The sequence below is a fragment of the Anabrus simplex genome, chromosome 1 (genome assembly GCF_040414725.1).
Source record: "Anabrus simplex isolate iqAnaSimp1 chromosome 1, ASM4041472v1, whole genome shotgun sequence".
In the NCBI taxonomy this organism is placed as follows: Eukaryota; Metazoa; Arthropoda; class Insecta; order Orthoptera; family Tettigoniidae; genus Anabrus; species Anabrus simplex.
The window spans coordinates 134,904,081-134,920,545 of NC_090265.1; the positions used below are offsets into that span (position 1 = coordinate 134,904,081).

The 16,465-nt window shown below is 38.1% G+C and overlaps 1 protein-coding gene across 3 annotated transcripts in view; it reads left to right on the forward strand.

Annotated features, from left to right (window-relative positions):
* The window catches only part of LOC136884884 (probable peptidoglycan muropeptide transporter SLC46), a 431,764-nt gene extending 420,747 nt beyond the window's left edge, over window positions 1-11,017 (forward strand). For all 3 annotated transcript variants that reach the window (XM_067157189.2, XM_068230381.1, XM_067157193.2), the window contains exons 4-6: window positions 2,370-2,453; window positions 2,593-2,749; window positions 8,872-11,017. In XM_067157189.2, coding sequence (XP_067013290.1) covers window positions 2,370-2,453; window positions 2,593-2,749; window positions 8,872-9,100 — 470 coding nt within the window. In that variant the 3' untranslated portion in view covers window positions 9,101-11,017. The remainder of the gene's footprint in view (window positions 1-2,369; window positions 2,454-2,592; window positions 2,750-8,871) is intronic.
* The last annotated feature ends 5,448 nt before the right edge of the window (window positions 11,018-16,465 follow it).

The window sequence follows — 16,465 nt, forward strand, 5'->3', positions numbered from 1 at the left end:
TCACACTCGAAGACATCCAGAAACGTGCTCCTCTCCAGAAAAAGCTCCAGGGATACAAGAGGTTCCAAGAAAGGCCAAAGTTGAAAACAGGCAAGAAGTGGACTGATGAAAGAAAGGAGGCTCACAGAACGAGAATGCGTGAGTACTGGGGAAGAATTAAAGCTCAAGGATGCAAACGGTTGAAATAACGTGGTCCACAGCAGGCCAAAACGAAGAAAGAATAATAATAATAATAATAAAAAATGTGTGGTTTTTCTACTACCATATGCAAGCATAGCCTGAATAGAATGAAAGAAGTGGGGGGGAAATCACACAATGGAATAAGCTTATGTCTTGATTTGTCACTTGTCTTTTTATGTTCGTCTTTCTCCCCTCGTTCTGTTGCTCCCACTTCCTATGTTGACCTGTCATAGTGATTATTGCGATTTATTCTTTTCAAATGCCTATCTTTCCAAATATGACTTTATATGACACTATGTAGAGTGTATCTAAACATTGATAACAAACACTAAGGGGTGATTCCTGGGATCAAAACAAGAAATCTGAAGTTACAAATAAATTTCTTCATTACAAAGAAAAGCATAGGATCATGGATATGGTAGCTGCCTCTGTGGATCAGTGGTAGAGTGTCGGCCTCCAAATCCCAAGATAGTGGGTTCAAACCCGACAGAGGCAGTCGGATTTTTGAATGGCGGAAAACAGTCCATTTGACACTCCATGTCATATGATGTCGGCATGTAAAAGATCTCTGGTGACATATTTGGTTTATACCCGACAAAATTAATTAAATCTCAGTCACAGATGCCTAAAAGAGTTTCAGTTTACTTGCTCTACCATCTAGTAGACCTAGAGTAAAACGGAACGTGGAAACTGATGAGCAGACAACCAAAAGGCGTCAAATTGAAATGTCTGCACATGGTAGCTGAGGCCATACGATTATTACAGTATTATTATAATGGATATGGCTTTGGACTTAGAAAACGAGAGAGCTAGTACAGATTGTTTGGTTGTTCCCATAGTATCCTCTTATGACATGCATCCTTTCACTCCACCTACAGGAAAGATAAAGAGTTACGATAAATCAAAAGAAATATGTAGCATCAGGGTCTTCGTCCAACAATATAACAGCTGATCCAGCACACAACATTCCATGCCATGACACAACTTAGCCCCACCTGTCAAGATCTACATCCAAGAAAAATGGTCACTGATTTAGAACACAATTTTATGCCCATAAATATTTGCAAGATATGTATTATGTGAAAAATCCTACTGCCTTCAGTGATGTTACCATTTGTAAGAGGCTTTGCTGTGACCAAGATGAAGTGGCAGTCAAAGACATAGGAATCTCTATTAAAATATGGCACCATTTGTACCTACTGTCTAAAGAAGGCAAAGTTCTAGCACATGGTAATAACATGAGGAGGAAGAAGATGAAGACTTGGTATGGATAGGCGATGAGCACTGGTTGCCTTGTTACCATAATGTTGGTTTTCCGTCCATCCAAAATTGTCTATGGTAAACTGCCGATGCTAAATCCAGACAGACCCCCAGCCCAAAACACATCCATGTTAAAAAATATCCCTATGAACATAAATCCTACGTACATTGGCTACGTCACAGGAGATGCTCAAATCGTCCGCAATGAGCAACCTTAATGTGAACTGAAAAAGGTGCTTGAAGATACCTGAGTCCTGTCAAACAGTTGCACAGGTGTTACTGATATACTGTTCCAGGTCACAGATGTCATTAATTGGAGTAAGGTACATTACACTTTACATGTTTACCCCTGCTTAGAAGACCAGTGGATAAGGCCAGGTTAGGTTGGGCAGACCAGTGCACTGGACCTCGGACCCGATCCACCGTCGTGGGATGGTGTTGTCCAAAACCTGGTGTACATGCAAACACTGAGGCCTCATCGTGCATAGCTAACTGTCAGGGGCACAATTTCCAGTAATATAGACACCGTGACCCATACGAAGGTCAGATACCCTGATCCATTCTGTAGCATGTACGGGCCAATGAGTTTATCATGAAGATCACACCACACATTGCATCCAAAGTGCCGTTGATGATTAGTGATAATTATACCATGGGGATTTTCAACTGCTCACGTGTGTGTTATGCTAGTTTATGATGCCATCTCTTCCAAATGTGTCCCTGTCGGTGAACAAAACGGGTGGCAAAAGCATCAGTATGGTAGTGGCTATGTACGATGCCCGCATCTCAATACCAACGCATTGTAGGGCATATGTTCATAGGGACACACTTTTCTTGTTTTGACCCCTCAACATTTGTTACAAATGTTCAGATACACTCTGTATCCCTGTATATATTTATATTTCATTGCTATGTAATTTTGTTTACAGCACCAATAGTAGAAATCCTGAACGGCACTTCATTCATCGCTATGAGATCTATCATTTCCAAACTGGTGCCACCAGATGAACTTGGTGAGTTAATATAATAATACAGTAAAAAATAATATAAAGATTAAGTTTACATTTTGCCTGGTGATCAAAGTGGACATTTTGTTAAACATATTAAATTGAGTTACAATTATACAGTTAACATGAAATATCATTGTTCCAGGAAAAGTGAACTCACTGTTTGGTGTATGTGAAGCCCTCATGCCATTGGTCTATGGCCCGATGTACAGTGCTGTATATGCTGCAACAATGCATACTGTCCCCGGTGCCTTCTTCTTGCTTGGTGGGGCACTCACCATGCCTGCTGTTCTAATGTTTTTGTAAGTATAGGGTAATGGGTAAACATTATTCTGACAAAGAAGAGGGTCACTTATTAAGTCATACAAATTACAGTTGAACTTCGATATCTTGAAGTGTTTGCAAAGGCTGAAAATACTTCAAAGCAAATACAGTATTTGCTTCAAGTTATCGAAAAATCAAGATACAGAAAAACGTGCATACTACTTCGGCTCAATAATAATGATAATGATAATGATAATTCAGCTGTACTGTTATTTACTTCCTAAATTGTTGTCACCAATGCTACTATATTTGCCTACCTCTACAATTTTAATATTATTAGATAGGCCTAACGTATTAAAAGTCAAAGTTTTAACACCAGATTATTGTGCTTTAGTCTCCATGGCTCAGGCAGCAGCATGCCTGCCTCTCACCAATGGGTTCTTTGGTTCAAATCCCGGCCACTCCATGTGAGATTTGTGTTGGACAAAGCGGAAGCGGGACAGGTTTTTCTCCGTATATTCTGGTTCTCCCTGTTATCTTTCATTCCAGCAACACTCTCCATTATCATTTCATTTCATCTGTCAGTCATTAATCATTGCCACAGAGTAGTGCTACAGGCTTGAGCAGCTGGCACAATTCCTACACTGGCCACTAGATGGGGGCTTCATTCATTCCATTCGGACCTGGCCAAATGACTGCAAATAGGCTGTGGATTTTCATTTTCATTATTGTGCTTTAATAAGGAACATTCTCATTTTATGATACTTATGAATCCAAATCTTTGTAAAGAAGTTTGTCTTTGGGGCGCGCAGCTGTGAGCTCACATCCAGGAGATAGTGGGTTCGAACCCCACTGTCGTCCGACTCGTTGGCTGAATGGTCAGCGTACTGGCCTTCGGTTCAGAGGGTCCCGAGTTCGATTCCCGGCCGGGTCGGGGATTTTAACCTTCATTGGTTAATTCCAATGGCTCGGGGGCTGGGTGTTTGTGATGTCCCCAACATCCCTGCAACTCACACACCACACACAACACTATCCTCCACTACAATAACACGCAGTTACCTACACATGGCAGATGCCCCACCCTCATCGGAGGGTCTGCCTTACAAGGGCTGCACTCGGCTAGAAATAGCCACACAAAATTATTATTACCCCACTGTCGGCAGCCCTGAAAATGGTTTTCTGTTGTTTCCCATTTTCACACCAGGCAAATGCTGGGGCTGTACCTCAATTAAGGCCACGGCCATTTCCTTCCCATTCCTAGGCCTTTCCTGTCCCATCGTTGCCATAAAACCTATCTGTGTTGGTGCGACGTAAAGCAAAAAAAAAAAGAATTTGACATTATCCTATGTCCAATCCCTTTGTAACATTGTCCTAACAGTTGTAAAGTAGTAGAGATTTAAGCTTCCTATGGCATGCAGCTAATCAAACAATACACGCTAAAATTTAGAGAACGCTTTTCTTCTACAAGAAGACAATGTAATTTTATGTTCCTTCCGCACAAATTAGTTTTATGAGGGGTTAATCGAGTTTGAGTATGCATCAGTGTAATTTTCTGCATAACTTTGAATTATGGAAACAATATTTTATATCTGCATTTGAAATATCCTTTGAGATATTGAAAAAATTTGAGTTATAGACATTCAAGTTACAGAAAATACATAGCATGTAAAATACATAAGATTCCACCCAGAAACGACAATTCCTTTGGGATATTGAAAATTCGAGTTATAGAAGTTTTACTGTACATGTTTTGGAAAAAGTTGTGTTACTCTCAGAATTTCCATATATACTGGGATAGACACATTATATGTGACATAACATCTTTCAGACAATTTTAGGGAGTTAGGCGAGAGAGGAGAGCAAAACTACATTGGTTAAGCTTGTCAACACATACCTCAAAATTCCTCCACCTTATGAACAATGTTACACACAGTTCAGAACTTTATGTTCCTGTGTGAACACAATAGTCTGTCCGCACATAAGCATGCATTAATATATTAGGCACCTTAAAAAAAAAAAAAAAGTGCGTGGGGCCGATGACCTTCAATGTTAGGCCCCTTAAAACAACAAGCAGCATTTTTAAAAATGTGCCAAGGAAGCCAACCTCCTCACTGTCAGTGATGAGGTTATTAATGAATACTATCAGCTTATGAATCATAAATCTTGCATTCTTTCACCTCTTTCAATTAGAAATATCTTCGCTTAGGCCTAAATGAAAGCATTGCCTGAGAAATGAAACTTACAATTAAGAATCTAAACCTATTCACAACACAAAACATCTAGTGTGGAAAGTGTGCTCAAATACTTCTCATTTTCAATTTTGTAAATGGTCTTTGACAGCATGTATCATAAGGATCATAGTATTATCATATATATTGATTGCACATTGAAACAATTCATGGCATTCATCCCTGACTGCAAAATATAGTCCTGCATTCCACTATTTGTTCATGTGACACAAAGTGGCAAACAGTGATACAATGATTCCTCAAACGTCCCATGCCAAAATCAGTATTGACTGATCCTGTTCAATTGGTCATCTCATTCATATTTGTAGCATTCTGGTTTCAGACAACACTTCTCATAACATGTCCACTCTTACACTTCAGTCAGTCTGTGCATGAGGCACACATTTCACAACAATCTTACATGTGTACAGATCTTTATATAACTGTTGTGCTTCCCGCACTTTACACTCTCTGTATATTAGAGAATTCCCGAGAATTGTAGCCAAGTGCCTGCCACATAAATTAAGTGAGGGTCGGAAAACACATCACAGAATATGGTAATCAATGAAATGGCAGCATGACTAAAACTACGTTCACAGAGTATGGGTTTAGCAGTTTTATTTGCTTTGTGACATCTAACACAAGAATGATTCACAATGATTCCAACCTTGAATATGTATTCCTTTAGTCTGCAATGACCAGTGAGCAGACCAGTTGTCCATTTCAGATTTCTTCTGCTCATATGAAGTACCGGTAGTTCATTTGCCCTACTTTCATTTAGTTCTTATATGTGAGCTTTTGAATACTTCCATCTTTCAGTTCATCCCCAATGCTTTGTATGACCATTTTTAGATCTCTACTATAATTGCTTCAAAGGGAAGTCCAAACAATGACTCAGGTCCTGTCAATAAGTTCTGACATTTCTCCTTGGCCAACCTGTCAACCCTTTCATTGCCCTGAATTCCTGCATGTCTCAGCACACACAACAGCTTCACTGAATTGGGTTTTGCCAGTTTCATGAGTTTAACTAGCAGTTAGAATGAACCCTTGAGGACTCGAAAACCTTACATGCCACTTGACTGCCAGAGAGAATCAAACTGTTTATTCTGTGAAGTGTTTTAATGTTTTTGAAGAAATACTTCCGAGAATTACATTTCACAATAATTTATTATGAATATGTAATTACATAAATATAATTAACTTGCTTTTGGTAAAATGAACAAACAAACAAACAAACCCCATGGCACAAAAGCCCTGATGGGCCTTGGCCTACAAAGCAACCGCTGCTCATTCAGAAGGCCTGCAGATTATGAGGTGTCGTGTTGTCAGCACGACGAATCCTCTCAGCCATTATTCTTGGCTTTCTACACTGGAGCAGCTATCTCACCGTCATATAGCTCTTCAATTGTAATCAAGTAGGCTGAGTGGACCTCGAACCAGCCCTCAGATCCAGATAAAAGTCCCTGATCTGGCTGAGAATCAAACCCAGAACCTCCAATTAAGAGGCAGGCACACTACCCTCATACCACGGAGCCGGCATTTAATAAAACATAAACCAATAATTTTACAAAGACTATATTCAATTTACTGTCGTTATATATTTGCATTACTAAATGAATAAAATGGACATTTATCTTATAAGGACACACCTTAATCTACAACAGCACACTATGTATTATTTGTGACTGCTCCATCTGAACACATCAATCTACTCAAATGCAGCTGAATTACCTCTCTTGTCAATGATTTTTTCAGGTCCTAAACTACTGTATTTTTGCACCATCCTCCCCTTCAAGTGAATCTGGTGCAGCACCATGTTATATTTCTTTTTGATGATGACAGTACCACATATCAAACATATCAACCTCGTACTAATTTGTTAAGAGAAAATCTTTTCTTCTCAATTGACCTACAGAATTAAAAATCTTGGCCCTTTCCTCTTATGCACCTGACAGCTTCATCTTTGTCCATATTGCAAGGTTAATGAAACCTGAATCCATCACTTAATTCAGACATTGCCTATCTAGTAGGTAGTGCTTTAGCTAAATGTGTGCAATGTCATGAAACTCTATTGGGCAGTCAGAGCAGTAGGCTGTCAACCCTGCAACCACTCTGTAAACAAGCCCTGCATGTGAGCTGCGCTGTATGGGTACGACTGATGTAATGGTAGCTAATTAATATCTTAGAAGAGATGTTTTTTTTGTTTTGTTTTTGTTTTTGCTATTTGCTTTACGTCGCACTGACACAGATATGTCTTATAGCGACGATGGGATAGGAAAGGACTAGGAAGTGGCAGGAAGCGGCCATGGCCTTAATTAAGGTACAGCCCCAGCATTTGCCTGGTGTGAAAATGGGAAACCACGGAAAACCATCTTCAGGGCTGCTGAGAGTGGGGCTCGAACCCACTATCTCCCGATTACTGGATAGTGGCTGCATTTAAACGACTGCTGCTATCAAGCTCGGTCTCTTAGAAGAGAATAATCACGGGATTGCTCAGGAATTAGCTGAGCTGCTATTTTCTTACATTTTAAAACATGTCATGAAAGTTTGCAAGTTTGCAGTGAAGTGGGTGTCACATGAATTTAACAAAGTTCAGAAATAAAGTCATTACAAAGCATGCTGGAACCTTCTGGAGTGAAATTGTTGTGAGCAGAATGTCATGTTAAAATGCAAACATTTTAAAGACAAAACATGGGAATATGCATACAAACCTGATCTCAAGTGGTAGTCAAACAAATAACATCATACTTATTCACCATGACATGACTATTTTTACAAGTAATAAATTCCTACTTGTATGTTTAGGAAGTTCTACCTTTTCACCACTTTAAAATATTACAGTTTTCATAGATTACAATAACATTAATTTATTTTAAATTTTTTTTTGTTGGTACATGTTTCGTTTTCCATTGAAAACATCTTCAGCAGTGATCTTGAATGGTAGTTAAAATATACACAGAAACACAAGTAACATAACACAATATTTAAACAACTTCTCCTTGACTAAATAAAAGATTTAAATGTCTAAGAAGTCAATCTCTTCGTTGTCACTATTCGGCACCTCTTGATGTAAAAGATGTGTTCATGAAAAGCTACTTAAAAACTATCCTAAAATAAGGGATCATAAAATTTCTTGTGTGTAGCTATGCATGTTCTTGTAACATTCAACCTTGATGTGATGGAAAGGGGAATTTTCTTGCCAGATGAATTAGATTAGTCCTAATTGTGTTCAAGATGGAACACAGTAGGAGGCCCGGTGTGAGTCAGCCATGAGGGGTGTCAGATGATTTGGACATAACCACCACACGAAGAGTTGCTTTCCATCTTGAACACAATTAGGACTAGTCCAATTCTGGTAAGAAAATTCCCCTTTCCGTCACATCAAGGTTGAATGCTACAAGAACTTGCATAGCCACACACTAGAATTTTAATGATTTATTAAGAAATGTTAAGATCCCTTATTTTAGGATAGTTTTTAAGTGACTTTTCATGAACACATATCAAGAGGTGCCAAATAGTGACAATGAAGAGAAAAACATTAACTCTTTAGACATTTAAACTTTTTATTTAGTTAAGGAAAAGTTGTTTTTAATATTGTGTTTTACCTATGTTACTTGTGTTTTTGTGAATATTTTAAGTACCATTCAAGATCGTGGCTGAAGATGTTTTCCATGGAAGATGAAACATGTAACAACAACAACAAATTAAAATGTTAATGTTATTGTAATCTAAGAAAATTGTAAGATTTTAAAGTAGTGATAAGGCGGAACTTCCTAAATATACCAGTTGGAATTTGTTATATATGACTATTGTTGACAGAATCCTTCATCCAAGAAATTCAAGATCATTTACTTATTTCCTGTTTTGTCATTAGTTACCTATTATGTTACTTTTATTATTTTTGAAATTTTCTGTATATTTTGTGCTTACAGTTGGATGTATATGGTTCACAAGAGGGAAGAACGACGAATAGCCGAAGAGGAGAAGGAACAAGCCAATGACCTAGCCCCTATTCCTAACGAGAAGGCAAATGGCCACATTGACACAGCTTCTTACATTACTGCTGATGAGAAGAAACAAGCATCAGAAAGTACACCACCAGAAAAACCTACTGGCAAGGTGAACGAGGGCTATACACAAGATCCTGACGAAACAGCGTGAACTAGCACTCAGTTGAAAGGGCACTAAATATCAAGATAAACGTGCCCATCGTTTGTAATATACCAGAGTCCTGAAGCATGTGATGGCTGAAATTGCAAAACCGAAATGAAGAATACATTTTAGCAGGGTTGGTACTTTCATTTTTGGTATTGCCAGCTAGCATAAGAGTGAAGCAAGTGCTCACAGCAAGATCATAAATGTGAACTTCCTTAAGAAATAAACATTCCATCTTGTGATTCTTGTCTTCATATATGTTATTTATCTGCATTTCATCTGCAACATGATTTTCAATTAGTTAAAGCTTTAGGAGAATTCCTCAAATTCTGTGCTCTAGTTTATTGATAACAAGGTGACAGGTTTTCCGTTAAAACAAATTTTAGGTATAGCAGTAGGAGAGAGATATTTTGTGTAAATATCTTCTTATATTGAATCCTGAAATGATATTTAAATGAATCTGTCTCTCTTATGTGAATCACCTTCACATAAAGTAGATGATTTGAGCTTCGTAGTACAAGTTTTTTAAAGACAATTTCAACAGCCATTCCTTGATTATTTTCTCAATAGTAGTTCTGAATAATATGAAAAGCAGCTTCATTTTAGCTCACAGTCTACAATACCATACAATATTTTGTGGTATATGAGGAAGTGTAATTTGTTTGAATAATGGGATTGTAAAGGAATATTAATGATGATTGTGTTCAAGTGATATTGTCAGATGATTGTCGAAAGCAATTCAGTGGTTCAACAGAAAGGAATGATTCAATAATTATTGTAATAGGCTACTGTTTATACAGTAAGAATATAATTTAACTGTATTCTATTACAGAAAGGAATATCTCAATAATTTTCTGCCTTATACAACTCAGCCTTAAACAGCTGTCACACTCATAAGAAATAATGTAATTTTTATAAAACACTCAGTACCTGAAAGTGCTTCCCTGAAATCTTTTATTTTATTCACATTCTATTCAAATGATATTTGCATTTAAATATGAAAAAATTATATTATTAAAAAAGGACATTTTTGAGCATGTATTGAAAGTTTGGAAGTACACTTCATCAGTTTATTTTATTCAATTTAGAGAGGATTTTTATGGTTGATCTTATTACCGTACCTGAAAATTATATATGAGCTTTTTAAATTATTGAGTAATTTTACCAAAACAAAAACAAACAATCCCTATGGCACAACAGCCTTTATGGGTCCTGGAGTGATCACTATTCTGCCCAAATGTCTGCAGATTATGAGATGTTATATGATCAGCACAACAAATCCTCTCAGACATTATTCTTGGCTCCTAGACCAGAGCTGCTATCTCATCATCAGATAGCTCTCAATTGTTCTCATGTACACTGAGTGGACACTGAACCATCCCTCAGATCCAGGCAGAAATCCTGACTTGGCCATGAATTCGATCCAGGGCCTCTGGGTAACAGGCAGGCTTGCCACACCTAGACTGTGAGGCTGGATAGTATTTTCATGGAAAATCAATTGTGGTTTTTGGTGTTGTTGTTTAATAAATGTTCTTTTATTATTTAGTAATTTTTAAAGAGATAGACAAGAATCAAATCCTAAAATGAGTCCATTAATTCTCAATTTGAAACAAACTTAAGAACAGTATTCAGTCAGAGTTACAAATAACTCCACATGATCAGTCACACCTTTTATGTACATGAGGGATGAGAAGAATGTTACAGAAATAATTAAGTTACATAAATGTGGTAAAAATATCTTCTGTATTTTTTAGAGTCAGTAATTTACAATTGGGCTGATCATAAAAAGATGAAGATTTTTGTGATATAGAAATTTGTTAAGTGGTAACTAATAAGTATAAAGAAAGTATACTTATGTTTTGATTGTTGAGATAATATTATGTAAATATAATTTTTGTAAATAAAGTGTTTTTCATAAAAGATCATCAATTCTTTAATATGTATATCTCACCATAAATTATCCAAATTAAAATATACATCAAAGACAGGAAATCAGACAGGAGGATAACAATATTCTCAAAGAGTTTACTCACAAACTTGTCCCAGACCAAATATTTATTAGAGGGTAACAAATTAGAGTAGGCAAAGCTTTATCTGATCCTGTAATCATTAAGAGGGGAATTCCACAAGGCAGCATTATTGGACCTTTATGTTTTCTTATATAAATTGATATGAGTAAAAGACTAGAAACAGAGATGTTTTTGAGTATGATGTTATTGTTATTCTGTGGATGATGAATTTTTTTTTTTTTTTTTTTTTTTTTTGCTAGTTGCTTTACGTTGCACCAACAAACACAGATAGGTCTTATGGTGACGATGGGGCAGGAAAGGGCTAGGAGTGGGAAAGAGCGGCCATGGCCTTAATTAAGGTACAGCCCCAGCATTTGCCTGGTGTGAAAATGGGAAACCACGGAAAACCATTTTCAGGGCTGCCGACAGTGGGGTTTGAACCTATTATCTCCCGTACACTGGATACTGGCCACACTTAAGCGACTGCAGCTATCGAGCTTGGTAGATGAAAAATAGAAAAAGAGATAAAGAACACTCCAAATACCTAAGAGATGATAATGAAAATCTGATCACTGAAGATGAGAAGATCAAAGAGACTTGGAGGACTTACTTTGATGAATTACTAAATGTGAATTGCATTCAGCCTACACAAAAAGACAGTACCGGTACTACCTCCTGCAAGTCTGCCTCTGACAACAGGTTAGAATTAACATGGAATGATGTAGAATATGCCTGGAAATACATCAAAACTGGAAAATCAGCAGGGACTGATGAAATTAATGGAGAAATGATCAAGGCAATGGGCATTTCTGGAAAACATTGGATCTACAGACTCTTTCGTAAGATCTGGAAAGAAGGGAACATACCGGTACCAGTCAAATAGAAAACAGGCATCATAATTCCAATCTTCAAGAAAGGAGACAGAAAGAAATGTTCCAACTATAGAGGCATCACTTTAACATCTCAAGTTGGTAAACTTTATGAAAGAATTATAGAGCGTAAAATCAGACCCCTTATTGAACAGAACCTCTTTGAAGAACAGTATGGATTCAGGAAGGGGAGATCAACAACTGATTTAATCTTTACAGTCCGTCAGATAATGGAAAAATACTATGAACACAACCAAGATTTGTGGTTAGCCTTTCTGGATATCAAGAAAGCATTTGATGCAGTGAATAGAGAGAAGGTGTGGGAAGCACTGAAGAAAATTAGAATACAGGATGACATGATACACCGGATCAAGAATTTGTATGAAGATACCCGAAGTAAAGACTAAACACCTGTAGGAATGACTGAAACCTTTGATATAAAATCTGGGTTAAGACAGGGTGGTGTTCTGTCTCCTCTTCTTTTCATCACTGTGATGAACGAGATTCAGAGAAAAGTTCACCAAACCATTGGAGGTAAGAAAATGAAAGTTATATTGTTTGCAGATGATATATGCTTGTGGGGAGACTCTAAAGAAGATCTTCAAGGACAAATAAACTCCTGGGCAAAATCTACTAAAGAATATGGACTCATCTTCAGCCAAGAGAAAAGTGAGGTTATAGTCATGAAGAGATACGGGCAACCAATGGGACACATTGAAATGGAGGGGAAACAGCTACAGATGAACCATCAATTCAAATATCTTGGAAGTGTTATCTCTGATACTGGTTCTATAGATAAGGAAATTTCCCACAGAATTCAGGCAGGTAGCAACTTTTACAAAATAGTTAAAGACATAATATGGAACAAGAAAATACCAACAAAATGTAAGAGAGTCAAATATGAAACTTATTACGTACCAATCCTGACCTATGGTTGCGAAACATGGACCATGAGAAACAAAGATGTTAGTAGAACCCAGGCAGCAGAAATGAAATTTGTCCGTAGCATGATCGGCAAAACATGGAGGGACAGAGTTCGTAATGAGGAAATCCGCAAGCAGGCTCAAGTGTAAGACTGCAGGACAAAATAACAGTGCAGCAACTGAGATGGTATGGACATATGCGACGCATGAGTGATAACAGATTACCAAAAAAAATGTATGATCTAAAACTTGAAGACAAAAGACCAAGAGGGCGACCAAGACTCAGGTACAAGGACATGGTGAAGATTGACATTCAACACGGAGGACATTCTTTGGAAAGCATTGAAGAAGGAGAGAAGTTCAGGGACTGCAACTGGTGGAGAAGCTTCGTTTGCTGACCCATCGCTTAAGATGGAACGACATGTGTGTGTGTGTGTGTGTGTGTGTGTGTGTGTGTGTGTGTGTGTGTGTGTGTGTGTGTGTGTGTGTGTGTGTGTGTGTGTGTGTGTGTGTGTGTGTGTGTGTGTGTGTGTGTGTAGAGTAATAAATAATTTATAAAAATGTGAGCATGCCTTTGCTGGCAGGACCTAGTGTTTACAGTGCACTATGTCTTCTAGATGGGCTAGAGCAATTTTGTTACTTTCATAGATCTGTCTCTGTCTTATCCTTGGCTTTGACAATATGAAAGTGACTGAGGTATGAGTGATGCTAGTAATGCCAATCCTTATGCAGCCAGTCCCTGCTATGAATGGTGTGAAAATGTTCCTCATAGGGTTGGTTGGTGTATGCATTTCAGTGGGCTTGGCAAACTGATATGTAATAGCAACTCTGGCTCGGTGAGAAAAGCAACAGGAAACTACCTCACTCCTCATTTCCCTAATACGCCTCTTCAGTGATGCCTAGACCATCTATGACAACTGATGGCAGAGCTGTTGAGGATCCCACCAGCGGAATTGCTGACAGACTGAACATACATACAAGAATGTGAGCAGCTGCAAAAAGACGTCGACAATGTTGTGAGATGGACAGCAGGCAATGGTATGTTGATGAATGGAGTTAAAAGCCAGGTTGTGAGTTTCACTAATAAGAAAAGTCCTCTCAGTTTTAATTACTGTGTTGATCGGGGTGAAAGTTCCTTCTTGGGATCATTGTGATTAAGAGGGTATGCAGGGGCTGTAGTAAGGATGTAAAGGACAGGGCATGTAAGTGTCTGGTAAGACCCCAAATAGAGTATGGTTCCAGTGGATGGGACCCTCACCAGGATGACTTGATTTAACAACTGGAAAAAACCAATGAAAAGCAGCTCGATTTGTTCTGGGTGATTCCGACAAAAGAGTAACGTTACAAAAATGTTGCAAAGTTTGGGCTGGGAAGACTGGGGAGAAAGGAGATGAGCTGCTTGACTAAGTGGTATGTTACAAGTTATTATCCTCATGATTTTTTCTGTATTAAAAGTTATTCATATAAGAAATATAAGAAATAACAAAGGTATTTTTAATGTTCCACCTTCTAACAATCGCTACTGATCTGCATTTAGGGCAGTCGCCCAGGTGGCAGATTCCCTATCTGTTGTTTCCCTAGCCTTTTCTTAAATGATTGCAAGGAAATTGGAAATTTATTGAAGATCTCCCTTGGTAAGTTATTCCAGTCCCTAACTCCCCTTCCTATTAATGAATATTTGCCCCAATTTGTCCTCTTGAATTTCAACTTTATCTTAATATTGTGATCTTTCCTACTTTTAGACACTTATTCATCTTTCAATACAACACACTGTTCTGTGGTTCTTTCCATTTCGTTTCATTCCAGAGAATCGACGTCCCATTCAACTAACAAATATTCTCTATGAAGGGTCGTAAGTCCAATGCAACTATGTCGTCATCTGCATTTCACCTTTTAGATAATTTTTAACAACAACTTCAGCTAATGTCTTATTTTATATGTCTCTAATGACAAACTTTGAATTCTCAACCATTATTATTTATGACGCTCCAAATACGGATTTCGCGACTCACCCAAAATTATATATTTTGTACAGATGCTCATTTTTATTCAATTTGGACGCAAATTATAACTATGGGCAAGATTCTTTGGTGACTATATTGGAACTACATGCTCGAAAATATGCAAGTACCACATGTCATGGAAAGAAGAAGATCAAGTTTTAGCCTCAGAAGCATAGTTTTAGACTGATGTTGATTTTTAATCCATTTTATCATCACATGTTTTAATTTAATATTGTCCACATGACAAATGAGTTTGTACTCTAATTTGAGTCTTACAATGTTAATTGTCTTTTCTCACATTTTAATTGTATATTCAAATTTAGCATTTTAGATTTGACAAAAGGCGGAGGATTCCCTCTAGTAAGCGCTATGTATATAGCTGTTTTGTAAATGTAACCACAGAACAGTGTGTTGTATTGAAAAGATGCAACATTAAAAATACCTTTGTTATTTCTTATATAAGTGGTATGTTCCAAGCTGTCAGTGGAGAGATGGCGTGGAATTATGTTAGTAGACAAATTTGATTGGTGTTTTTAAAAGTAGGAGAGATCACAATATGAAGAAAAGTTGAAATTCAAGAGAACAAACTGGGGCCTATACTCAGTTATAGGTAGGGGAGTTAGGGATTGGAATAACTTACCAAGGGAGATGTTCAATAAATTTCCAAATTCTTTGCAATCATTTAAAAAAAAGACTACAAAAACAACAGATAGGGAATCTGCCAACTGGGCAACAGCTCTAAATGCATATCAGTAGTGATTGATTGAACGCTTCATGATGCACTTAGTGTGGTGTTGGACCACCTATAGCACAGAGACAAGTCAGGTGTGGAGGCATGCAGAAGTCTCTCCTGAGGAAGTTTCTGCATGCAACTGCCTTTCCAAATCTACCATAGTTGTTGCTGGCTGAACTTGCAGTCTAATCTGGTCCCAAACATTCTCGATGGGAGAGGAGTCTGGAGACCTGACTGATAAAGGAAGCATGTTGACATCAGAAAAGCAGGCCAGAAATACCCATGTTGTATGAGGCCAGGCATTATTCTGCTGGAAAACAGGGCTGCCACTGCACCAGGAAGAGAAGTACACACAGTCGCAGAATTTCCTGGACGTATTGCTGTGCTATCAGGGTTTCTTCAGTCACCACAAGTGGAAAGTGGGAATTGTAAGAAATGGCACCCCACACCACAGCACCTCTCACTGGAGTGGTATGCTGCTCTACAATGAAAAAGCATGGATCAGGTCGTCTATTTCTAGACAGATCAGTGATTCATTGCTAAACACCATTCATCACCAATTTGCAAGCTGCCATGCAGTCTGTTCTTGACAGAAGTTCGAAGTTCCTGGTGATACTCAGGTTATATACATTGTAAGGAATGCTGCTAGCTGCCTGGGTGTGGTACTGGTGGACGCAAACGTATCCCCAACATATCTCTAGATGGTATGCATCAGTGCTCTGGAGTGACTACAGCCTGTTGCACAATGAAACGATTCTCCCTCCTGGTGCGCAGCCAAGGTCAACTCTAGCCTTCTCAAAATGTGTGTGTTCCGTCACATTCCCACTGCGTCCA